At 38.7% G+C, this 26,653-nt stretch overlaps 1 protein-coding gene across 1 annotated transcript; it reads left to right on the forward strand.

The window, feature by feature from the left end:
- The first annotated feature begins 764 nt into the window (after positions 1-764).
- LOC104062394 (arg8-vasotocin receptor) lies at positions 765-20,507 on the forward strand. Its single transcript, XM_009564439.2, has 3 exons — positions 765-977; positions 11,727-13,270; positions 14,353-20,507. Exons 2-3 carry the CDS (start codon positions 12,355-12,357, stop codon positions 14,550-14,552), a joined length of 1,116 nt encoding a protein of 371 aa, XP_009562734.2. The 5' UTR covers positions 765-977; positions 11,727-12,354; the 3' UTR covers positions 14,553-20,507.
- Positions 20,508-26,653: the final 6,146 nt, after the last annotated feature.

Raw genomic sequence — 26,653 nt, forward strand, 5'->3', positions numbered from 1 at the left:
TTAAGGTACATTTCAATTTTAATAGGATGCGCATTAATTGTTTTAAAAATACTCTCATTTCAATGCTTTCCATGGGAAGAGTTAAGCAAGAATTCATTGTAATTATTGATTTTTTTTTTCTGATCTGTGTTAGATTGCGTACCCAGTACTCAAGCTCTGTCAGAAAGGTCCCTTAAAACATACGTTTCCAGTTTAACACAACACTAACAGTAGTTTGATTTTAATGAATGCTGTGCCTGTAACTTAATTTAAAAAAAGCAAAGACTTTCAAAATGTATTCTCAATGTACGTGTTCATATGTTTTTGTAGGTAAGATACAGAATTTTGGAGCTCAAGTTACATATCAGAAATTGTGGTAAATTTCACTACTTTAATGAGAGGGAGTTCTTTGGTGTACATGATTTTTGTCATGTTATATGCAAAATATTGTAATGTCCATACTACAAGTGAGTTAACAATGCTGGTTTTTATATATGCTATACTTTTAAGTACCAATAATTATGTGTAACATTCACATTTGTACATCTGCCTTGTATTGCTACTTAAAGAAAAAGTCATAATACATGATGAGGCAGCTTGATGAAAACTAGATATTTACTAGAAATAATAGCTCCAAAATTTGTCTTTCTAGGGTTCTTGTAAGAGACTGATTCTTTTTGACTGCCTTAAACCACTTGTTTTCGACTGTAGCAAAGGCAGTGCCTGTCAACCTTATCTTACTCTCACAAGCAGCCCAGCTGCGCTTACTGCCCAGAGAGGTCACGCTACAGTCTTGCCGGTAGGGCGAGCAGGGGCAGAATGATGATACCTTGGACCCACCTCAGACCCCTAAGCTCCCCCAGACTCAGTTCTAGAACTTTCGCAGAAGAAGTGCTGTGTTGGGCCCCAAAAAACTATAAACAATACTCTGGAAGACAGGCCTTTTGCAGCAGCGCACTCACCATCCTGGGAGAGAGAAGAGGAGGACCAGAGTTCAGGTGTAGTCCTTGCACTTTTCTCTCTCCCTTTCCTCCCTTTCTCTCTTTCTTTGTTTTCCTTTAACACAGATTTAGCAAGCCAATGCTAATTTTATCCATAAGAATGCCTGTACAAATAAATTCCTTTTCGTACCAATTGTTTGGCATTGTTTTGCCTTCACTTAGCCCAGTGGATTCTGAACCCATAAATTTTACAGGGACATCCACGCTCTTACCCTAGTGGCCCCTGGACTGTCCAGGCTGGGTCATAACAGTTCTCTCTCTTGATCTATTTTCTTGCATTCTCCATCACTCTAAAAAGTGATGCAAACCCACAGAAATTAATTACTTCTGGAATGCCTTATAAAATTGTCTTACTCTTTATTGCTATTCCATTTACAGGGTTCAGTTACATCAGCTTAGATGAATTAAACTTGAATAGAACAACTTTCAAGGGTGAGATATTAATTCTGAGAAAATAGTTTTACATATGCTTTCACTGTATGTTTGATACAAATATATTATATGAACAGCAGTTGAATATATACAGGCAGGGGTTTTGTTTTCACTTCCTATATTGATTATGGGTGGTATCCTGGAAACACAGAACTCTCACCTAAAGAGACGCAAACAAATTAAAAGACCCCAAGTATTTCAAAGGATTATGACAAATTAACATGCATTGGTAGGGTAGTAATCTGCTAATAATGGTATCTGAGATAATTGCTTAAATCTAACATCTTAAGTTAAACCTTAGGGAAAATGCTGCTTTCTATTTTCAGCATAGTATGATGTAGGCAGAAGCTGTATAGTGCTCCCAAGTATTTTAAGCTTTGTAAATACAGAACACAGGTATTCTGTCTCTTAACGCTAGATGGCAGACAAAAGTGGGAAAACATTTCCTTATTCACGGAGCTAGAATATGGAGAAATTAATTTGCAACTTGAATGCATGTTCACTGAAAGTTCTCAAAATAATAAGAATGAAGAACATTGGACATAGACACAAAATATCATGCTTATGATAGAGTGGATAGTTTCTGCAGCATTTCATTTAGTTGCAGTTTTGGCTCAAATACTGCAAATAGTCAAGTGAAACATTTCTACCTTGTTTTCTTATTGCTTTTTTATCTCCATTACTTCCCTTCAATATTTTGCTTTTGTTAAAGAATAACTAAAAATTCTTGAAGCCTCAGAAAGGCATAAACAACTCAAATGGAAGAGAAGCTTCCAGAGGAAACTGTTCTTGCCGGGTAGTCTCATGGTTGTGAAATTGCCTTCTGTAGATCCGAAAAGCAGATGATACAAGACTTGTATTGCAACTGCTTAGTATCTTTGTCTTATATCAGTTATCAAAAGTAATTAGGCCTGTTTGTTCCTCATTGTTATTAAATCTTAGAAAATAATGTGGAAGTAACATGTTTGCTAAGGAGGTAACTTGCTTTCATAGAATGTTATAAATTGTTGTACTAAATATTAACTAATCAGTCGACCTAGCAGGTAGTGAATATTTTGGGTTGTTACCCCATGCCTCTCACAGATGCATCTTCCAAAAGAAGTGTAGGAGGGTCAGAATCCTCAAGGGTACATCCACCCTGAATCACACATTACAGTGGGAATTCATCAAGCTGTAGCACCACAGTAACGTGACTGCTTGCAGGATTAGAACTAATGACTGCACTGGGCACAAGGCACTTGCTCTCTGCACTAGGTACTGTTAAGTAACAAGAAAGTCTTGAACTGCTGTACTAAAATCTGCTTTGCATTGCCTATTAGGTGTAGATGTGTAGGGCATTTATGGGACTGAGAATCATGATAGACTTCATTGCTATTAAGCCATGATGGGCATATACAGTACTAGAGCCATATCAAGAGCCCATTAAATCCCACCTGATTTTTGACTCTGTGTGCTACTACTGTAGCTGCACAAACTCCAAGCCAGCCTGGCTGTCTTCAGTGCCACATTGGGCACTGTGGGTAGCCTTATGAACTATAATCAGAAAGAGCCAAGTTTTTCTCGTGGCGTCTTTCCTGTTGGAGTTGTTCCAAATGAGAAAAATAAGTGTACTGGAAAAGAAGGTTAAGTGCAAAATATGGCTTTTCTGCCTCATGGTTAGGGAGTCATCTACAAGGATGGCCATACCTTTTGGTCTTGGTTTCTCAGATTATTCTTATTATGCAATAGCTTTTGGTATAAAATTAATAAATAGGATCAAACACCATACTGTTGCATTCCCCTTCCTATGTAAGTACGTTAGTCACAAAGATACAACATTATGTCCCTTTCCCAGGCTTTTATCTTGGTTCCATGAATTTTCTTTTCATTTCTGCATAGTCATGTAATTTCAACAAAAGGAAAAAGCATTTTCCACTCTGCCTTACAAATAGATTGGAAATCTCTTAGGGAATCAAAATTGTGCGTTCATACATTTTCAGGCTGAAAACAGCAGTGAACCTATTTTCTTTCATCACCTAGGCAAATATTCTATTCAGAATAGTGTTATACTAGATATTGTTAATGACCTTCTCTTTGTTCCTCTTACCTCCTGTTCCTGCTGTTCCTCCTCTCCCTGGCCAGAGATCTCCGTTTTCTTACTCCATTTGAAAGAAATGGACAAATCCCCACGTTTTACTTGAAGGAATTGTTGTAAGATGTCTATAGAATTATAGGCTCTGCATTTTGAATGGATAAAGCTAACTGGCTCTTGTTCCAGTCAAGACTCTCAATTAGAAACTGGATCTGGGCTTTATAATAGTTGTGCCCCTCTCTGTTCATTTTTCCTGCTCTGCTAAATTCAAGAAGTTTGCTGCTTCCCACACAATGTAAAGTAGCTTGGATCTCTAAATCAGGATTCTGTATTCTGCTTGGTGAATTGGTACCTGAAGTCCTTTATGCAGCTAACCTTGATTCCCTGTGCCTTCACAGCTCATAGTCAATGGTCTCTGGACTTTTGTGCGTTCTAGCAATCTGATGGCTAAACCCAAGAGCTGAACTAATCAAATAATTATATAGTAGTTATGAACAATGCAGTTAATTACTGAATTTGAAATTCAAACTCATGCTAGAGGAGACTCATGCCTTTTCAGCTCCCTGTGATTACTATGATAGTCATTGTGTTATCTTTCAGCCCTCAAGAACTGATAGATGTGAATTTTGTTACTGCAGCATCTCGTTGACAGCATGATTGTAGAAGTGCCAAAGTTCCTAGCATGAATGGAAGAAGATCAAAACACACAGTCTCTGTAGGTCCACTGGAATTAATTCACTGTCCACATTGTTTGCAATTGCTTATTCAGTATTGTCAGAGAAACAGTCACTGCTATTTACTTTGTCTTTTAATTGAAACACTGAACTATGTCTGTCCTTTGCACCAGATCTTGAGGTATTATACTAAATTCCATCTTAGCATTTTCCCCTTTATTAAAAAAACTGTGGTTATAACTTCTCATCTGTGCAGAAAGCACTTTGTTATTCCTCTTCTAAACCAGTCCATCATAGTTTCTTCTTCTGAAGCTAAACATTATTTCCTTATTTTTCTTTGCTCTGACCAGCCTTGGTGAGGCTCCTTTTCTGTCAGTTGTTTTCCATGGCTGTGGCGGCAGGTAAGCTGGCAGGCTATTTAGTGTCCTAATGGAGAATCCAGACTGTCGAATGCTACAAATGAAAAATAGATGTTTTGTCAGAAGCCAACTTAATTTGTAACGATTTATTTCTATCTTAACTTAAAGTAGCCTGATGAAAATTGTAGAAGCATGAGTAAAAGCTCAGTTCTGTATGGGTAAACACTATTTATTGAAGTTGCACAAAATTTTATACCAGCAATGGGAAAAAGTTGTTATTTAGAGAATAATTTATAAGCTGTGGAAGATAATTCTACTATCATAATTCAAACAGACAAATTAAGCAAACCAGTTTCCAGGCTTTGGGCTGAGTGGGACTCTAACTCAGTGCTGTCAGTAACATCTGTGAAATCAGAAACGTGGCCAAAGAATGAGGACAGGACTGGTGAATAATCAAGCTTTTACTGAAATAGGTTAAAAACTTATTCAATAGACGTAATCTCCTTAGGGATTAAAAAGAGGCACGTAGTAATGTACGCAGTTAGTGGTGCTGTTTTACAGTGAGTACCTGGGACTTGCCTAGTTACAAGTCCCAGGGGGTCCATAGCTGTTGTTTTCACTCTGGCTTTAATGCCTGTGGCTAATTCCTGCTGAAGGAATTTTATTTAGAAAATTCTTGTCCAAAATATTGCCTAACAGTAATTATAGTAGTTTGTGTTGCAGTCCTACATTTTAAGGCTATAAAGCTGAATTTGTTGACATGTAGCTTTTAATCTTTCTACACTAGCAATCTTTAAATACACAGTTAACTTACTCATCTGGGAAGTGCACATAGTTGTACAGAAAATGAAAGGCACCCAGATTGTGTGTGTGTGCAGGGCAGCAGCATTTGCACTCACGTACATGTGTACACAAAACATTGGCACGTGCACAACTGAGAGCTAGATCCACTTTGAAGTGCTGAAATTTCACTTTTGGTATATAAACAGTGGTAGCAGGACAGAATCTTGTCTCCTGTTCATTATAATGTTAATTTGAAAAGTTAAGGGTAGTTTGTAGTGCATCTGGACTGGAAATGGATGTTTTGGGATTTTCCTGACATTTTCTAATGGCCTTTTGCCTTGCCTAAAAGTTCTCCTTCCTTCCCTAAAGTGTTCTTGTCTAAATCGAACCCTAACTCTTTCTGAGGAATGGGGTTATTGACACTGTTCATCATTTTGTGTCTTCCCATGTCGTGACGACAACTGCCTACATTGCATGATTGCATATATGCCATCTACAATATTGTCTGCAATACATTTTTCTTGATCTCTTGTTGGCACATTGGCTTTAAGTGTTGCACTTGAGGCTGCTTTAGTTCCACAGACCCTGTCTCCTAACATTCTAACTATATAGGTTTGGAGTGAATCATTAGGCCTGGTCCAAAGAACCTTGTATGTTAATATATCTATTGAATTAGCAGTGGTTTTGTTTGTTCTGTTTTTGGGTTTTGTTTTGTTTTTTTCTTTTTGTAAGAAGCTAGTATTGTGGGAGGTTGTACCAGTATGGCAGCAAAAAGGTATACATGATTTTAGTCCAGAAAAGATGATTTACGGTGAAGTAGTTTATCAACTGCATTCTGGAAATAAGCAATATTTTAATATTGAAAATTATGAATTACCTTGCTGTAAATGCATCTATGCTATGGACTAAATCTTTGAGCAGTACTTAGGTATAACTTAAGGCTAATCTCATAGGTGAAAGAATCTGTTTGCTAGCCATTACACTACTTTCAAAAGGAGTTCTTGTTACATTTCATGCTACTGGTATGTATTTGCATTACTTAATACGTTTTTGAATGTTTTTTCTATCTCTAGGGCAATTTCAATGCAATACTATGTTAACTCTTTTTATCTACCTGAGAATATATTAATAAGTAAATCCTTTATATAAAAATATATTAAGAAGTAAATGTTTCTACCATCTTCTTGATATCTGAATCTTTTACTTTCCACCCTGTCTGCGGTAGCTGGGTTTTAAATTTTATAGTTTGAAAAGAAATAGAATCACATTAATAAGGAAATAATTTTTAATTTCTCTAAAATCCTTTAGAGATGTTCTGTCCCCTGTCACTTGGGAGAAGAGGCCAGCTCCCTGCTCTCCACAACCTCCTTTCAGGTAGTTGTAGAGAGCAATGAGGTCTCCCCTCAGCCTCCTCTTCTCCAGGATAAACAACCCCAGCTCTCTCAGCTGCTCCTCATAAAACTTGTTCTCCAGCCCCCTCACCAGCTTCGTTGCTCTTCTCTGGACACGCTCCAGAGCTCAACATCCTTCTTGGAGTGAGGGGCCCAGAACTGAACACAGTACTCAAGGTGCGGTCTCACCAGTGCTGAGTACAGAGGGAGAATAACTTCCCTGGACCTGCTGGTCACACTGTTTCTGATACAAGCCAAGATGCCATTGGCCTTCTTGGCCACCTGGGCACACTGCTGGCTCATGTTCAGTCGGCTGTCAAACAACACCCCCAGGAAGCTCATGTCGAGCTTCTCATCGACCAGCATCCCGAAGTCCTTCTCTGCAGGACTGCTCTCAATTACATCATCCCCCATCCTGTATTGAAATCAGGGACTGCCCGGACCCGCATGTAGGACCTTGGACTTTGCCTTGTTGAACCTCATGAGGTTCAAACGGGCCCAGTTCTCCAGCCTGTCCAGGTCCCTCTGGATGACATCCTGTCCTTCTGGTGTGGCAACTGTACCACTCAGCTTGGTGTCATCTGCAAACTGCTGAGGGTGTACTCAATCTCCCTGTCGATATCACTGATGAAGATATTAAACAGCACCGGTCCCCTTACGGACCCCTGAGGGATACCATTTGTCATGGATCTCCATCTGGACTTCGAGCCATTGACCACTACTCTTTGAAAACGACCTTCTAACCAATTTCTTATCCGCCAAACAGTCCACCCATCAAATCCATCTCTCTCTAATTTAGAGAGAAGGATGTTGTGGGGGACCACGTCAAAGGCTTTACAGAAGTCCAAATAGATCAAATCTGTCGGTTTACCCATGTCCACTGCTGCTGTTACCCTATCATAGAAAGCCACTAAGTTGTTCAGACAGGATTTGCCCCCGGTGAAGCCGTGCTGGCTGCCATTAATCACCGCCCTGTCCTCCCTGTGCTTTAGCATAGCTTCTAGGAGGATCTGTTCCATGATCTTCCCAGGCAGGTTGAGGTGAGGCTGACAGGTTGGTAGATCTTAAGATGTCCCTTCCAACCAGGTTCTATGATTTAGTGGTTCTATGACTAAGGCACTGAGGCTAGTCAGTATTATAATAGTCAGTATTATTGCCACAGGAGGAATTGTGGCCAAGATTTGCCTAAGTCCTAGCTTTGAAAATACCTCCTTAAATAACAAAGTGTCTTGGAATGATAATCCAGCTACAGATACAGAAAAAATGCTTACCTGATTTACATCGTATATAGCAGCAGTAAATTTAGATGGACTGCTTGGCAGTACTACAAATGTAAAGTATTAATGCTAGAGGAAGGATGAAGGAATTATTATGTGGATAATATTGGAATTTCATGAATTGCAACAATAACAACAAATCAGACAGTATCTTGTCTTCTAAGATAACATTAAAGAAATAATACATTGAGGAAACTAGATTAAAAGATTTTAGAAAGTTTAAATTATTCCACAGTCCTAACGCTATGATAGGCTAAAGCCTACGCTAAATGAGTCTTGGGCTATGTTAGTATACCCCACAGCAACCTAAAGAGTACTCTGTACCTACGCGTAGGCACTGAAACCTTGATTCTGTTTGGATGCGATGGGATTTGACACGCACAGCTCACATGTAATCCACAGGTCAAAGAAGCAGTTATTCCTCTCTGCTAAGCACTCCTTAGGCTACATCTGGAATACTGCTGCCAGTTGTGGAGCCCCTGCACAGGAAAGGTGTTGATATGCTTGATAGAGCTCAGCATAGGACCATGAAGGTGATTGGAGGGCTGGAAGACATAATCTGATGGGGAGGCTGAGTGAGCTGGTCTTGTGCTCTGCATCAGGGAGGAGGATGCAACAATAAAAGGTGTGGTAAAATAGCGGTTTTCCTAATACAGAGTAAAACCCGAGATATAGTTACTGAGTAAATCTTCAGTCCGTTCCAATGCTGGAAACCCTGATTTTGTCCAGTGTTGCATAGAGTTCAGATGGATCTTCCTCCAGAACACTGCATAGATGTCATCTGTGGAGGGGTTCCTCCACCCTCCTACACTGTGGAACCTTTTATGTTTTGCAGCAAACAGTCATATACCTTCTCCTGACAGGCTGGGATGTCATCTCTGTCATAAGATTCGTCAGCGCCACCATAGGCTTTACATACAACGCTCAGTAAAGCAGACTCGTCCTGTTCAAGATCACTAACTACTCTAATACAGCATTTTCCACAAGGCTCCTAATACAGCTTGTTCAGCCTGGAGGAAAGGCAGCTTCAGGGAGCCTAACAGTGCCACTGGTACCTATGGGGCCACTGGTACTGGTACCTACCTCTCAGACAAGAGGTCTGAGCTAGGGTCTTACTAGGGTCATGGCAGAAGAACAAGAAAAGAGAAGGTAGTCAAAATCAGGGGCGGGGGGCTGGTTGCACAGAAGGAAAGCTTTTTCACAATGAAAATACTTAAGTGTTTTCAACTTACCCAGTTACCCAGGGAGGTTTTGAAGTCTAAGCTCTTGGAGGTTTTCAAGACCTGAGTGGACAAACCCTAACTGAAGTGGTCTGAATTTGCTCTTGTCCCTGCCTTGAGCAGCTATTCTGTAATTCTAAGCAGACACCTAATTTAAGGCTTAATCTGTGAGCTGAATCCCTCCCTGCTAGCTAACCTGAGAAATTCACAGAGAAATTCAGTGAGAAATTCTGCTGAAGTTAATGAAAATGTCCCTTCCCACACTACTGAAAGTAAATAATTTAGGAAAAGAATTTAACTTGGACAGCCACAAGCCAGAATGAAGCAAAGCTGGACAACAGGAGAAGCAATTGGAGTAAAAGAACAGCTAAGGCTACTTAAATATTTTCATCTGTTATTCTGTTTTCCTTTTCCCAGCAAGTTATATTCCCAGAGTGGATTCAATTTCAATATAACATTATCTGGAATATCTGCTAGTGTGTATGAAAAAGATTGAAAGGGCACAATTATAAAGTTATGAAACCATGAACATATATTGAACTGATTATATGCAAGATGGAGTATAGTCTTACATCACAAGGGTGATTTGTACAAGGAGGGCCACCTCCCTTTTTTATAAACATGGCGACAGCTACTTGTTGCACAGTGTGCTTGCCCTTTCACTTAACGTCCAGGTGCTGGCACCAATCCCTGTTATAGCAGATCTGCTCCCCAGACACTGTGTGCTGTGTATGTGTGTAGGTCTAGGAGGAGTTGTGTGTTCCCAAGGATCTTGCTGAACTGTTCTAGGTGTAGGTGATAAGACTTGTGACTGAAATGTATGTCTACTCATACATTATGCATTGTGAAAATTGTACAAGCATATGTATCTGGTATTATATTCTGGTTAGTCTTCCAATAGTATCCTAGAGGTGACTTGTGTTGCATTTCCTGTTCTTTTTAAATATAATTCCTTGATCATTTTTCAGGTCATGAAATGTAGATTTGTTTTTACCTTCTATGCCTGTCTCAGGGCTTAGTTTTCTCTTCAACATGTTCCTGTTTAAACCCACTCAGTACTAGCTCTGCCTAGACATACACGTTTACTACATATCCTGCCAGAAGAATAAAGACCCCACCTGGCTTTTTGTTAACGTGTGGAGTGAGGGTGGTCAAGGTAAATGATTTTTGAGCATGCACTTGAAATTTTGTTTCCATCTGAAAGCAGAACTGGAGGTCAGCAAGCCTGCTTTATGGTGCAGTGTTTGCCATCAGCAGAATTGCCAGGGGTTCATGATCTGTGGCCAATTTATTTACTCTTCCACAAGTTTCTGGGTGAAGGGAGAGTGATGGTAAAGGCAAACCCATTTGATCCCTTACAGTCTTGCCATGCTGTTTCTCACTAACTGAGGTAGAACTGGAAGGAAATAGCCTCAGGTATCCAAGTTTCCTACAAACCGGCTTCCATTTAAGAAAAAAATATCAGGTATAATAGATTAAATTGTTGTGATTCAAACTGTTTGCAACGTGGTCTTAGAGAAAAGCCATTGTAGACTCAGGCAGCTACATTGGTGTTCAGCCAGATCTGGATTATGGATACAGAGCTACTGTCAGTGCCAAAGTTTCCTGAGGATGTTTAGCTTGTCTATTGTCTGTTCTCATAGGCTTACCTTCACTTGAGGTATTAACATCAGTCCCATGGTGGGATGGAAGGGGGAAAGAAGGAGAGAAAAGAGATCACACTGTTTCTACAAAGCATTGTAGTCTACCTCAGCATCCTGTTTATGAATTTCGTCCTTCCCCTGTCTGTTGATACATGAAAACATTTAGTGCCAAGGAGTTGGTAGTGTGTGAGATTCCTGAGCTGGTTTTATAATGTAGTCAAGCAATTAATCAGTGTAGGTGCAGTATTATGTACCATACACCTAGCATGGACATACCTTGAACCTTATTGGTTTCCTCTTCAGAAAGACCTCAAATTACCAGTCCCCAACTGTAAGCAAAAAGATATGAGTTCTGTATCTTCAAACATGTTTGCATAAAAATGTTATCTTTCTTATTCAATTAATTAATTTTATTATATTTCTCTTTTACGATTAATAGAGCAGACTGAAGTAGAACAAATGAAAATAAATAAAAATTGCTATTCTTAGCTGCCCCTAGCACTATGGAAAGGTCATGTTAGAAGGTTGAAGTACAATGAAATTCTTGTGATCGTGATACAACTTAATTTACAAAAATAAAAACGATTAGGTACTGAAAAGTGACCTTTCAGCCTTTAGCACTATAGTAGAATAAAAAACCTTTGAAATTGTTTAATTGCAAAGACCTTTTCCTCAGTTGGATTTCCCACTGAATTTTCTCTTATTTTTCTGTGAAATTCTCAGTAGACTCCCAGTCCCATTAAAAGTGATTTATTTCACGTGTTATTTTTCATTTTACTGAGAAAAATCCTCTAAATCTTGACCCTGTCTTGAAACAAAAAAATATATTTAGTGCAGTTCAAATATTTTCTTTTTCCTTGTTTGGTTTTTTTTCTTTTTTTTTTTTTTTTTTTTAGAATCAGGTGACTCGAAAAAGAAGTTAAAAAACACTGTGGAAAAATGTCTCTGCTGCATTTAGGATGTGGTCGTGCCCCAGGAGCCTAGAGGATTGCAGTTATGATGCTCATGAACACAGGGGCCCAACTTTCCATCTACGTATAAACATTCCTCCTGCTTCAGCCTAAGCATGCACTTCTGGTTTGCGTAAACAAATATTTGCAAGAACTCTCCTGAGTAAGATCATTTCAGGATGATTTTGGCCACAGCTATTTACAAGTTCAGGTTTTGATTGAAGTGAGTAATTGAATTACGTTGAGCCTCTGAAGTTTGCCTTTTATTTATATATTTCCCCCAACTGTGTGGCTTGATTTGCCATTGGCTGCGGTCCCTGCAGCCTACCCGAGGGCTCTGCAGTTACATAAGGCTCTGTCTGCCTCGAGCCTATATAAAGCCTTTTTGCAAGCCAGCAAGAGACAGAATTTTATCAAGATCCACGTCCCACTGCTTTAGTTTGTACAAGCAGGAAGAGATTTGCTTGAAGATATACTGAAACCTGAACCCAGGCTGGTTTGTTTGCTAGCCAGTACTTCACAGCTGTCAACCTGAGTCGCAAGTAGCAGCTACTGTAAGTAGCTTCTGTGCACTATGAAGAATTTTTCATTTACTGTGCAGGGTAACACACATGAGACGGAGAGTCCTTCTCCTCACAGATTCCTGAGTTTGACAAATCAGTCAGATGCTGTCGGAAGACCAGAGAGAGATGAGCAATTAGCTCAAGTAGAGATTGCTGTACTGGGGGTCATATTTCTGACAGCGTCTGTGGGCAATTTTGTTCTCATACTGGTGCTGTGGCGAAGAAGAAAGAAGCTCTCTAGGATGTATGTGTTCATGCTTCACCTCAGCATCGCTGACTTAGTGGTAGCCTTTTTTCAAGTGCTGCCTCAACTTATATGGGATATTACAGACGTTTTCATAGGGCCAGATTTCTTGTGCAGAATTGTCAAGTATCTACAATTGCTGGGCATGTTTGCCTCTACTTATATGATAGTGGTCATGACAGTGGATAGATATCAAGCGGTTTGCTACCCTATGGTCACTTTCCAAAAGAAGAGAGCTCTCTGGAACATCCCCATTTGCAGCAGCTGGTCTGTATCACTGATTCTTAGCCTACCACAGGTATTTATCTTTTCTAAGACTGAAATATCTCCTGGTATCTTTGAATGTTGGGGTGAATTTATTCAGCCATGGGGCCCAAGGGCGTATGTGACTTGGATTTTTGTAGTCATATTCTTCATTCCCTCGGCCATCCTTATTACATGCCAGGTTAAGATTTGCAAAATAATCAAAAGAAATATATATGTGAAAAAGCAGAATGAATATGAAATAACAAATCAGAAACAAGTCCTGCCATCTCGAGCAAGCAGTGTGAACTGTATTTCAAAGGCTATGATCAAGACTGTAAAAATGACAGTGGTGACAGTTGTTGCATATGTTCTCTGTTGGTCACCTTTCTTCATTGCACAGCTGTGGTCTGTATGGTTCCCCAGTGTCGTGACCGAAGGTAAGATACTCTCCATTCTCATTCATAACTTCATAGCAGGCTAGCACATTGCTATATTGCTTTATACTTGCACTTAGCTTTTATGGAAAAGTTACATGTGATAGTTTGACTATGATTAAGAAGAAATTACTGGATTGATTATCTGCTGCATTTATTTAGGTACAGAGAACTTCATGTGTTATGTGATCAAAATATCATATAAATGTGTATCTAGTGTGTGTGTTTTGAATGATTAATGGTTTAAAGATTAATGAGCAGCACAGTGAGAAGTATCATCTGCTTCAGCAAGCGTTCAGACATTTAGAGCTTTTAAATATACTAGCAGCAATATTTCAGGTTCTTGAGGTGAAAAGTAATATTTTCAAAGTAAAATTATTCAAAGTAATAAAGTAGATATTTCTTATTTACTGGATACAACAGTGATGTTATAAGACATCTGATTTTGAGCATTGAAATCATATTGACGAAATCTCTGTAGTACACTGTGGAACGATTAGAAGCTGTGAAACAGCTGTTTATAGAGCAAAAAATGCAAGCCTGAGAGCGGTATCAAAGAACACCATATTATAAAAAAAATTAATATTCTCGAACTTATACTATTGGCTCTTTGTGAAAGGCACACTCTGTATGTGACTTTATTTAAGTTAATCTGTTCTGAACTCAAAGATATAAACCAAAAGAAAAGAAAGGATAATAGCTCTGCCTAATAAAAACCTCCAAACCTTCTGATCTCTGTTTTAAGAATTCTTCCTGTCAGTGTGGATCAAGGTGTATTCTACACATATCTATATCAATATCTATATCTGTATTTATCTGTATAGCAGATTAGTAATTGCTTTTCAGTTTAATGCAGGTACATCAAAAAAGAACTATATGGAACTATTTAACTCTGAAATAAATACAAACAGTGTACTTCATAGCTTCAACAATTACAAATTGCACTGAATAAATTGAAGTTTCGTAATGTTAGATTAACTTTAATATCTGAACAGGTACACCAGAAAGCAGCAGACTGTGAAAATGTTACTCATTTGTATGAGTGCTTGATTGACTTTGCTATTCCTTTAACTATTTCATTCTAGGTTCAGCTTTCACCATTATCATGCTCCTTGGAAATTTAAATAGTTGCACCAACCCATGGATTTACATGTATTTTTGTGGCCACATTCCATATTGTACAAATAAGCAACTGGAGAACACCTCAGCCCAAGAGGAATCGGTGATCACGGGGAGCGTTCATCTAGTAGACAGAGATCCTGAGGAAAACAGTACTTCTGCATAAATATTGAATGTTTTTTGTTGTTTTGTTACATTTGCTGTGTTTGCAAGACGTACTGATATTTTACCGCTCTCTTTGTTTTGTGAATAAGGAAGCTGAAGAATAGTCTTTTGTTGTGTAAATATATTTCTCCACAGTTCCGTGGCATATTCTCTGTTGCACAAGTGTGACTCAGTTCTTCCATCACCATTGTGTTTTCAGAGTGAATTCTTGTAAAGACTGACAAAGATACATAAAAGCGTATTAGATGTTTTGTGTCCTACAGTACTTTCTATTCTGTGATTCTGGATTTCTAAGTAATAAAATTGTAAAACTAACTGGTCCAACAAAACTGGGAAGGAATCTGACATAGACCTGGATATGCGTTCAAAGTGAACCATGAATCGTTCATCATTTTGGTGTAATTGGGGGACAGTGTGATAAATCTTGAGAAGGCAACAGAAAGTCAGAAAAATCCATTGCTAGCTATTATTAAAACCTGTTTTAAATGAACTCCTTGTATACTTTTATAAAATGCTTAGCAGCTTAACATAATTTCTCAAAAAAAGAATTCCGTGCTTGTGACACTGAACACCTACTTCAGTTTCGAATGCTATTGTGGATTGCTTGAGGTCAGCAGCGTAGTAGCAGTCCAGGATTGTGACTTCACACCATAGAATTTGATTTTCCACGCATTTCCTGAGGTGCAAGCAGTTAAATGTAACTCCGCACACACAGGCACACATATATGTACTTTAAATAAAAATGGGTGCTAGGAATGTACGCTTTCATTTGGTATTCACCCCTTTCTTTCTGGCATGCAGTTTATTGTCAGAGTGGGCTTAGAACTCCTTCAAGTTCAAACTCAATTATTTCCCCTTTGTGGTAAAAGTAAATCTGCATATCTTTCTCTCAAAATGGCATTTGCTAGCTAGTTTGTGGGTGTTTTCTGCAAGTAGCCGTTTATTCCCCTTTCAGTGTCTGCTGTCTAATCAGAGGAGTATGGCAGGAATATCAGCGAGGCTCAGTTGAGAACAAGGCTGCATTCACAGAGATTCTTGGTGATGCTTCTGTATCATCTGCCTTCATTGTACTATATTTCATCAATGTTATTCATATTTGATTTTTGTGATTGCTGGCAGTCTCAAATTTCAATGGAAAAGCTAGGAAAGTGGGTTTTTAAAATAGTCTTTAAATTATACTTAAAGAAATATTGGTTTAAACTAAACGCTGATTAAATTGTGAGAAGTGCTGCTGCACACTGAATAGTTACACTTAAGGTTAATGTCTGCCGATATGACTGAATATTCTGTCATTTCTATTCTCTGTATAGTTAGACCCAGTAGGAGTATGAGCTAATATTGCTGTTCTTTGAGATGGGAAAAGCTAGTGTCGCAGTCCAACTGAAAAGAATAATGAGTCTCCAGCAAGTAGGAGAAGGGCAAAGGTGAATGAAGATAGCACCAGAGCCAGACAGGAATGAGACGAGTTTGTGTGAAGTCTCTTACTGTTATATAATTGCAATTGATACTTTTTCTTGCTGTTTTTTTCTTGATTGATAGATATTAATTCTACCCCACACCATGTTCCTAGCCAGAGCACTTCTGTAACTCAAATGACAGTGTCTTTATCTGGGGTATGAACACCCAAAGTACAATTCATACTGTTGATGTTTGTTTTATTCAGCCACTGATCTTCTACGACTTTCAAATTAGGTCTCAGTTAGGCTCTCTCTTATGACTTAATCCATTGCTTGATGGTGGGTATTTGTGGGTTTTTTACTTCCTTTGTTTGCAGTCAGTATGATAATAAATTGTGCAAAGTTGAAGGAACTGTAAATAGAAATGCTTCAAGGAATTACCTGTGTCATTGTATTACTGAATTTGCACACTGAAAGTGTCTAAAATTATACATTCACAAGGGAAACAGGCATTCAAATTGTGTGCAGATAGTTACTCAGATCCAGAACTGATGTAAGTCCTGGTACTGCTCAGAAATGGCAGTGGAGCTGAGCCATTGTACACCATGTGATTTGGCCTCTGATATTTTAAAAGTATAATTTCTAATACTTACATTTCTGGATTGCTTATGTATTTGTTGCTGGCTCTATAAATAATCAGGTAGAACTTGATTTTTGAAATAACAGTGGCTTGCTGTGTTCTGTAAAAGTCTGAGAGCAATATTAACTGTCCATATTTCAGATATTTTTGATCATGTAACGAATGAAGTCCTAGAACTTCGTAAGTTCAATAATGAATGCTCACTGTCTGTAATGACCAAAACAATTATATTTTTGTCTCTCAAGTGCTTGCTTTCTGATTCTCTTATTTTCTTTCCCCTGAGATCAGACCTGCTGTAAAGAAGAAAAATAAAAGTTACTGTACTATGGTATCAATCTACAGGCCGTGGACGCTTAGTTTCATTCCATCAGGGAGTATTTAAATGCAGGTATTCCTGTGTTTTTCTCCTAGTCAAGTGGCTTCGGCTGCATTTTCCAGATGTAAGTCATTATCTCACATGGCCTGCCCTGCCTGCCCAGTGGGCTGTACTGACCCCTGACAAACATGTTCAATGAGGCATTTTTTATGTTCCACAATTTTCCATCAAAACTCATTTTCAAATGATGACAAATTCATTTTGATAACTCTTTTTCCTAATAAAGTACCCTCTACAGGATTTTTTTTTTCTTAAAGAAAAAAGACTTTTAAATATACAGTAAAATTTGTCTCTGTAGATTTGGCCATAAGTTTTATTGGGAGTTGTAGCCTAAACATCTTGTGCCCCTGTTTTCCTCTATATTTTAATTCTTTAGCTGGACTATATCTTTTCCACTTCAGTGTCACTTCGATTTCCAGTTGGCATTACACTGTCTCATTTAGAGGGATGACTGTGAGACATCACTATAGTCTGGCCAAGGTATATAGTACCTATGTGACAATCAGAAGCCTGAATATACAAGTCCCTGGAGGCACTGTGGAGGCACGTGCAAATGAAAAAAATCCAGTTATGAAATGAAAGCCTTCCTCATCTAAGCCTAGATTATGTGATATTTTTACACAAATCATTTCTGAAAAGGAAAATACATAGCATACAAATTTGCACTCTTGAAATGAGTGGTGATGTTGTTGATACGGGCTCTGCAGTATAGTTTCTACTTATCTGGGTTTGGGGTTATTTTGCCTTTTCAGGGTTTTGTTACCACTTAAGAAAAGCACAGTGTAGTAAAAGGAATTCAGTTATTTCTTAAAAATTTTTGGTTTATTTTTGCAGTACCGATAAGAAGAATTGAAGACAATGTAATCTATCAATTCTGTATAGATTTATTACAGGAAAAACAGTCCAAACTCTAGCAGAATGAAAGGAAAATCCCAACATGTGTTTTGCACTCTTTACAGCAGATATTGATAATTCTGGTATTCTACAGACTGCTGCTGTATTTTCATAGCCAGTCCTACTTCAGGTCCTTGTAAATGGTGAATGCTGAAGCCGGAGGTTTTGAGTGATAGTACTTCTCTTTAATGAAGTGATGCTAACAAATTTTAAAGATGGTGCCAAACTAATATGTCCTGCCAATTTCACTTTTGTCACTTAGTTCTGACAATAGCAACAAGTTCTTATGTGAAATGATATGCATTGTAGCAGGAAGACTGGCAGAGTAATGTGGACACCCAAGTTGGAACTGAGAGAGTTTATTATGTGAGGCAGACGTGGCATGCAGACATGGCTGTATTGTCTAGTTCTCAAACACATGGCCAGGATAAAAGTATCCTCAAGAGCTTGCAAATGTTAGCTATTCTTGGCTGAAGAGTATCATCAACAGACAAAAGCAAAGCAAGATGATCCAGCTACTCATTTTTTTTTTAGTCAAATCCATTTTGGTTGGCTTCCTAAAGAGAAACGCAACAGTCCCCCTCCCCTCCTCTCCTCACCCCCAAACCAAGCAAGCCACTTTCTGTTGTCTTCATAAGGCAGGTATTTGGCCCTCAATGCCCTGAATATCTATGGGAAACATCCATAATTGTGAAGCAGGTGGTTCATATATGCAGCAAAACGTGATTGCAAAGGAAAACAATTCACTTGGGAGTTGTATTGCAGTAAGGCAGTCACAATTTTTTTATTTTCTACTATATTAGCTGATCCATATAGATTTGAACTGAAAGAAAATCACACTGTTAGAAAATAAGAAATAAAAACTGATGTAATTTATGTTACCACATCAAAACTCCAACTACCACTCGCAAACCCACCACTTCATTCCTGTGTGTGCCAGTCCCAGGCCCCTCTATGCTCTCGCGGATCCAGTTAGAGCCTCATGATCTGCAGTACTGTTCCAAAACTCTGCCAATCCTAATCTCTTGCAGAGATACCCCAGACTGTCTTCACTTTGCCTCTCGGAAACAAAAGAATAGAAGCTGTATCTTTTTCTTGGGCTTATATCATGCTCCTGCTATTGCCATTTGAGGACCTTCTGAGTGTCATCTCATTAGGAGGGCAAATTCTGGGCATCTTGAGCAGCCCTTTGTAAAATTTCCATTACTTCGTGTTTTTCAGGAACGAAAGAAAGAATAGGTTTTGAGTGAAACTAAGTAGGCTGTACGCACTCCCTCTTGCTTTGTTTTCTTGCTGACACAGCAGACCGAAGCATATGCTTCTCACCAGCAGGTCATAGCAACTAATTTAACGAACCTATTCTATCATGCAGTTCTTTAATGAACTTTGAAGGTAATGAAATTCTAACCAAAGGCTTCTTGAATTTCCACCCACATGTTGCCCTAGACATGCAGTGCAAACATATTCAAGTGCTATTGCATCCATCAAATGCTTTTTTATATTATGACTGACACCCTGAAAGAACTTCAGAATTATGGATTTACATTCCTTGCATCCATTTCAGTATACTCACCAAAAGTTGTTAAATTATGTATTACCCAGATTTTAGCAACACATCTCCTGAATCCTGAATTAACAACACAGGATCTTGTAGAGAAAAATTTCAATGCCATCTGGGAAAGAAGTCTAAAAAAATGCCAAACAAAAACATTTGATCGTGAAGATCTATGGAAATTATACCTGGGAAGTTGGATATAACTAGAGGCAGACATCGCCTTATGTCCCAGTAACCACGTTTCAAGAGCATTGCTGTAGTAACAGATATCAAAACAAAATACAGGAAAGAATTGATGTTATTGTCATCATCATCATCAAGATCAAGATCAACATCATCATTATTATTATTTAAATGAAAGCAGCATATAATCTACAGTAAATTTTAGAACAAACATAATCTTGGCATAGCAATACATGCAGACTAGTTCTGAAGCTGAAAAAATATAAAAGCCATTATTTCAATTTTTACCTCTGTTGTTGCTATTTTGTTTAGCTAAAAAGATATAGTTATGTTCTTTATTTCCAGAATTATTGTTCTGTGCATTTAATCTCATCAAGCTGCCTGAAGATGAATATTGGCACAAAACATTGAAAAATTGTTTCATATTTATAAGTTTAGTCATGTACATATTAAACCAAAATTGTTGCTTTAAGAAGCTGGTCTTGTATTCTTTAGCTTATTCTTCAGTTCAGTTATTAACTCTATTCCCACCTTTGGAGAGATTCTAGAACTGTATTATCCACTAGCTATCACAGTATATTGGAAACGTTTCCCCATGTTTCTAAATGTGTTAATAGATGTCTGGCCTCAAATGATTTAATGCTGAGTGGCTCCAGCTTTTGATTTACTGATAGGAAAAATTGTACTTCATCAAGGAGAATGCAGACCTTCTGGCAAGAACAGTGATGATGTGAACACGCTGCTTATTGATACGTTTAATGTAAATTCCAGTCTGCTGGCAATGTGATTCGTATTCCTGATCCTCTATTGACCAGACTGATGCAATCTCATGTTCTGAGATGGTATGTGTTCAGCTGTAACTATCTGTTCACAAAAAACTTGGGCAAAACTTCGTGAGACAAATCCTTATTTTCTCCTGAGCACCTGAGTATCTTGGAGTTTAATGCATTTGCTGTGTAAGAAGATATTAAAAACTCCACTGTAGCATTTGGGCTTGATTTGCGTTTCCATTCACACAGAGGAGTAATACTGGACTGTATGATACATGTAGACTCTATTAAAGGAATGATGTGATAGAAAGTCAAACACAATGCTCTGAAAGAGCCTGAATGTCAATATGCATGTGCTAAATACACTAGTTAATGACATAGAGTTGCCATAGGGATGCTCTGCTGCTGCTGCTGCTTCAGATCCTGGACGAGGCATGCCCAGTGATATACAGAGTCTTTGGGAAACTGGGAAACTTCCCTGCCAAAGTCTTCCAGATGAGAACGTAGAAGATAAATGGAGTAAGGTGTCATATAAAAGCTCTCCCAGAGTGCGTTAAAAGTGCACATGCATGAAAGGTGCATACTGGATGGCTAAAGCATATTGTGTTTAATTTGCTAATAGTGATGACAACAGATGATCAGAACTTGACCACATATATGATTAACAAGGCTATCTGCCACTGTGCCTAGACACACAAACTGGCGAAGTGATCAAGAAGTATCTCAGGTGATGTCCCTACTGTATGACTAGCACAGCACAGACATATTGTTAAATACTTGTGCTTCCTTTGTGGTGAAACAGTGCACTGAATATCCAATTGGGCCTGAACAAAATAGAGTGAGTGACTAGGGCATTGGAAGTTGACATCATGTCTTCTTTGCCTCAGTCTTTAATAGTAAGGTAAGATGTTCTCTGCCAGAAGGCAGGGAGAGAGAGCAGAACAAAACTCCACTCATCCACAAGGAAATGGTTAAAGATCTGATCACTCAATTAGACAATCACAAGTCTGTGGGGCTGGATGGGATCCACCCAAGTTTATTAAGGGAGCTGGCAGAGGTGTTCACTAAACCCTTTTCCATCATGTCCAGCAGTCCTGGATGACTGTGGACATTCCACTGACAGGAGGTTGGCAAATGTTATGCCCATTTACAGGAAGGGTCAGAGGGAGGATCCAGGGAACTACAGGCCTGTCAGTGTGATCTCAATGTTTGGGAAGGTCATTGAGCAGGTTATCGTGAGTGCTATCACACAGCATGCACATGGCAACCAGGTGGTCAGGCCCAGTCAACATGGGTTTATGAAAGTCAGGTCTTCCCAAACTAACCTCATCTCCTTCTAAGACAAGGTTACCCACTTAAATGGTGAGTTTAAGACCTTGAATCATTAAAAGAATGCATAAGTCCAAGTAGAAAACCAAAACATGAAGATAAGGACCACAGCTGCAGTATTAGTGATTGCTCAATGGAAATTCTCTGGGGTAGCTGTTAACTGGGTAGGAAAACACTATATAAGCCTTTGCCTTTAATTTTCATTAAAGCAATTTCACTTGTCACCCCGAAATGGAGTCTATGCCTTTATTCACTACAGCCAAGTGCAGAATCCTGCACTTAGGACATCACAACCCCATGCAGTGTTACAGGCTTGGGGAAGAGTGGCTAGAAAGCTGCCTGGTAGAGAAGAACCTGGGGGTGTTGGTTGACAGCTGACTGAATGTGAGCCAGCAGTGTGCCCAGGTGGCCAAGAAGGCCAATAGCATGTTGGCCTGTATCAGAAACAGCATGGCAAGCGGAGCCAGGGAAGTGATTCTGCCCCTGTACTCAGCACTGGTGAGGCTGCACCTCAAATTCTGTGTTTAGTTTTAGGCCCCTCACTACAAGAAAGATATTGAGGTGCTAGAGTGTATCCAGAGAAGAGCAATGAAGCTGGTAAGGCAGCTGTAGAACAGGTCTTATGAGGAGTGGCTGAGGGAACTAGGGTTATTTAGCCTAGATTAGAGGAGGCTGAGGGGAGACATTATCACTTGTTTACAACTACCTGAAAGGAGGCTGTAGCAAGGTGGGTGTTGGTCACATCTCGCAAATGATCGGCTATAGGATGAGAGGAAATGGCCTCAAGTGCCGGGGGAGGTTCAGACTGAACATCAGTAAAAATTTCTTCACTGAAATGGTTTTCAGGCACTGGCAGAGGCTGCCCAGGGAGGTGGATGATTCACCACCCCTGGAGGTATTTAAAAGATGGGTAGATGAAGTGCTCAGAGATATGGCTTAGTAGTGGACAGGTATGTTTGGACTCGATGTCTCAAAGGTCTTTTCCAACCAAATGGTTCTGTGATCATTGTGCAGGCAATGTGCAGGCATTGTGCAGGCATTGTGCAGGACTGTGCAGGCAAGACCTGCCAAGGTGCCACTGGCTGTCTTGGGAGCCCAAAAGTCCGAAGTTTTATGCTCAATACTCCTCCTGCCTCCATCTCTTCATTAGTCCATGGAAGTAAAAGGAGGAGAAGACACGTGGTTGCATCTTTGCAGCATAATAAACACATAGATGGATAAGTCTTTATATTCTGATTTCTTCCCATCATGTCATGTCAGTCTGATTGCTTTTGTAGAAACTCCCTAATGATTCTGCCAGAGAAGGTGGTTACCCTCTCATAGACGGTTCTGCTGAGAATGAGACAATTAAGCTTATCATACTTGCAATTTAAGCAAGGACAGTTGCTTCAGACTAAAACCTCAGAACTGAACTGCCTTTAAATTGTTCATCATTCTCCTGCATTTGTAAGAGAAAGGAATTGTGCAAACAGTATTATGTTTCCTAGAAATGTCAACGTTTTTGTTGGCACTGAACATTAAGGGAATTTATTGTGAGTATGCTATATAGCTAGAAAATGTCACAATATAGTAATATAGGAATATCCTTTATCTTCAATGCTAATATATCAAAACTGTATCATTTCCCATTCTTACCAAATGATGATTTACTTTATAATAATGAGAGCAGGAAAAGATAAATGGAAAGACTTCTTTCTACTCTGAAAATTATTTTAAACTCTGCTTCTTTAAATTTTGTTCTTCACGGAATGTCCCAGAACTCTGAAAATTAATGTTAGTTTTATTAATTCAAGATTTTTTCCAAAATATCTCTGGTGTAAAGGGTAATTAAAATCATTTAGATGAGTGTTCATTAGTGGCACAAACTTTTAGACTTCATTGTGCTCCCCAAGGTGTGCTGCACCCTCAGAATGTGAACGATCACCCAGAGATGAAGGAGTTTAATGAATCACGTGTATTGGTTCAAACAAAATCTTATCTAAACCAAGCTTTGCAACTAAGTACACATACACCTTCAGACATACAGGCACATTCTACATTTAATGTAAAGGCAAATTGGATGATAAGGTACTTAAAAAGCTTCTTCATGTCCTCGTTTATTTAGGACTAGACCATTTACTAAAACATTTGGAATCCAGTAAAGTGCAAATGTGATTATTGCCCAATCCTACAACCTCCCTGTCAACAAGATTATTGCATCTATCTGGTTTAAAGTAAAGTCTGGCAAAAGGCTGCATCATGTGAAAACCTGTGGTTTCCTTTGTGGTCTCTGGAGAAAATGGGATGGCTTCTCCCTGGGCAGGCTTTAAGACAACATTGTCAAACACCTTAATGTGTCACATAGAAAACTATGATTATGACCTGTTTCTATGCTATGCAATGCTAACCCAGCGATCGTGTTTGGTGCCAGTTGTTGGGTTGCTGTGTAACTGAGTGGCATATTTGCAACCTGCCTCAATACCAAGCAAATACATTTAAGGAACCATAGAGTGTAGAAACAGGCAGTTACTAAGCAAGGTTTCTGCAGCACATACGTTATGGAACAACGAATTGTAACAGAGGTTTGAGGGTCAGTGAACAATGCCAATCTGTATGACACAATTACAGAAGCATTTGTGCTATTTTTTTCCTGTCCTCTTGAGAACATCTGCAGACAAAGTAATAACTATTAAAGTTTGCAATTTGTTCCTTGGCAGAAGAACAGTTCAAATCTTAAGCTGCTTATATGACTTCAATTTTTTTAATGTCTGCAGTTTAATGTTGATTGCTGTTTAAACAATCTGGCAACTCTTTCTTCCCAAGCCTTACTTTTTTCCTGAAGTTTGAAAGAGTTTTGTTCAAAAGTTTCAATGACTGAATGATAATCCCAAAGTCAATGAGTATCTAGTGGGTGACAACAACCTGATTTTGGGGCTCCTGGTCTTAGTTCTAGCTGAAGATATAAAGATTCAAGCTAACACAAGGATCTGGAAGAACCTTTGCAAGCTGTCTTTGGGGGCTGCCCTGGTCTGTGGCACACTCTATGTGATATCTGGAAGAAGAGATGATATAGATGTTATTCTTTCTATGCACCTTAGGCAAGGCGTATGAAGACATACAAGTGGATTACTGGTCCTTAACTGATTTTTTGGTCAGACAGGGAGAGAATATTATATAAATCAATTATTCTTTTCATTATCCCCTTATCATCTATGCTATTAAAAAAAAATCTTTAGCACAATGTTTGAAAGATGATTGTACCGAGTGCTATATAAACAGATAGATAAAAACTATTCCTTGTGTGAAATATTCACAAATTTCTTAAAGACTAAGTGCGACAATATTAGATGGCCAAAGATAGAAACTGTAGATCCTTTTCAGTCAGACAGTAATCTGAAAGTGTGAATATTTCCCTTACATGGTTTGTTTTATTTTCACCCTATGCATCAGCTGTTGAACACAGAGGCTTCCAGCCTGTCTTGTCGTTCAACAGCCAGATACGAAAACATGACTCACGAAGAGCAACACTGCACCAAGAATTAGTGCTAGCAAGTAAATAAGAATGCACCTCTCTCTGCCTTCATCATTTGTACCCATGGTACAAATGCTACTGCGAAGGTTTCCCTTATCTTTAAGTCACGGTGCAGTGTGATATATAATGTGTGTTTATGATGCTCATGATTGTGTGATTACAAAGAGACATCAAGATATCTGCAATTTAAGCAAAAAGCAGCCTCTGAACTGTATGCATTTAAAGGAGTGCCTTTTTTTTTAAGAACAGAAATTAATTACAGGTATTATTTTAAATAAAAGTCAGTTATACTATATACTCATCCTTAAAGCTGGTTTTGTTAGTCTTCATAAATATGAAAATAGCAGGACTGAAATGGGTAAGAAAAGTAAGAAATGAAGTGGAGGGAAAGGAGTTAGAGCCTTAAAAATTTGCTTTAAATAAAGATGGGAATACAATGATCATGGAGAAAAATAGGAATGGTACCAAGGATACTAGTGAGTATCAGAAGTTCAGCCTAAATTAATAGCTTCAGATACAGGCTTTCTTGTCAATCTCATTATTGTTGTATATGTCTATTTGGAAAAGCACATTGGTGTCTTATTCTGAGAAATTTGTAATATGGTAACAACGTAAATTCTTTTATAAAGTGTTCTTAAATAAGAACTGCAGGAAGTTTTAAGAGTGCGAAGCCCGTGAGGTTTTCTCAGTTCTAATTGTAATATCCTAGGCCAACATATATCAAAGAAACTGGGTGTTAAATAAAAGTACCAATGCATCATCCCTATTTTTATTGAGCATGCCATACTTGTCTTATTGAATGTTAAATGAACAGAAGCTTCTCAGACTAATAAGGATCCAATTAAACGTTGAGGCCACGTCTCTGATCCTTGTTTGAAGAAAGTGAACTGTGAAAAGTAGTTTTATTCCTGAATTTGATTGGGATTGTGCTTGATTATGTTTGGTAGCAGTGCAGTAGATTGCTAGTGGTATTTGCCCCAGTTCAACCACCAAAGGACAACTGCAAGCAGGAAGAAGAAACAATGCTGGAAATCAGAAGCCAGCTCAGGCCCTAGGCACTGGGGAGGCAGACAGGGTGGGCCTTGGCTGCAGACGGAGTCAGGATGATAGTCCTAAACAACACTTGCATCAGGACTGAATATTTGCTGTGGATTTATGGTCAAGCGCATGATTACCTGATGAAAATGCGTAGGCTTGAGTAGGCATTCGTGATGCCTGGGCAGTTGTCTTCCAACCGCTATACTCAGTTGTTCCTCAGATTTGAGATAACAATTACTTTAAATTTTCCTTTAATGTTGCCAGAGAAATATGTACAGAGTATTTCATTTTTTTTACAGTTTGTAGCTATCATAATAAAGGAATTTATGGGAGCTCCTGGCAATCCCTCATTTGACACTCTAGGGAAAGATGAATATGGGTTTTGTTTGATGGTTTTGTCTGAGAGAAT

This window comes from Cuculus canorus, chromosome 1, assembly GCF_017976375.1.
Source record: "Cuculus canorus isolate bCucCan1 chromosome 1, bCucCan1.pri, whole genome shotgun sequence".
Taxonomy (NCBI): domain Eukaryota; kingdom Metazoa; phylum Chordata; class Aves; order Cuculiformes; family Cuculidae; genus Cuculus; species Cuculus canorus.

Coding starts and splice junctions, on each gene's coding strand:
- LOC104062394 (XM_009564439.2), top strand. CDS start 12,355: ATGAAGAATTTTTCATTTACTGTGCAGGGTAACACACATGAGACGGAG. Junction 13,271..14,352: donor CCCCAGTGTCGTGACCGAAG/GTAAGATACTCT, acceptor ATTTCATTCTAG/GTTCAGCTTTCACCATTATC.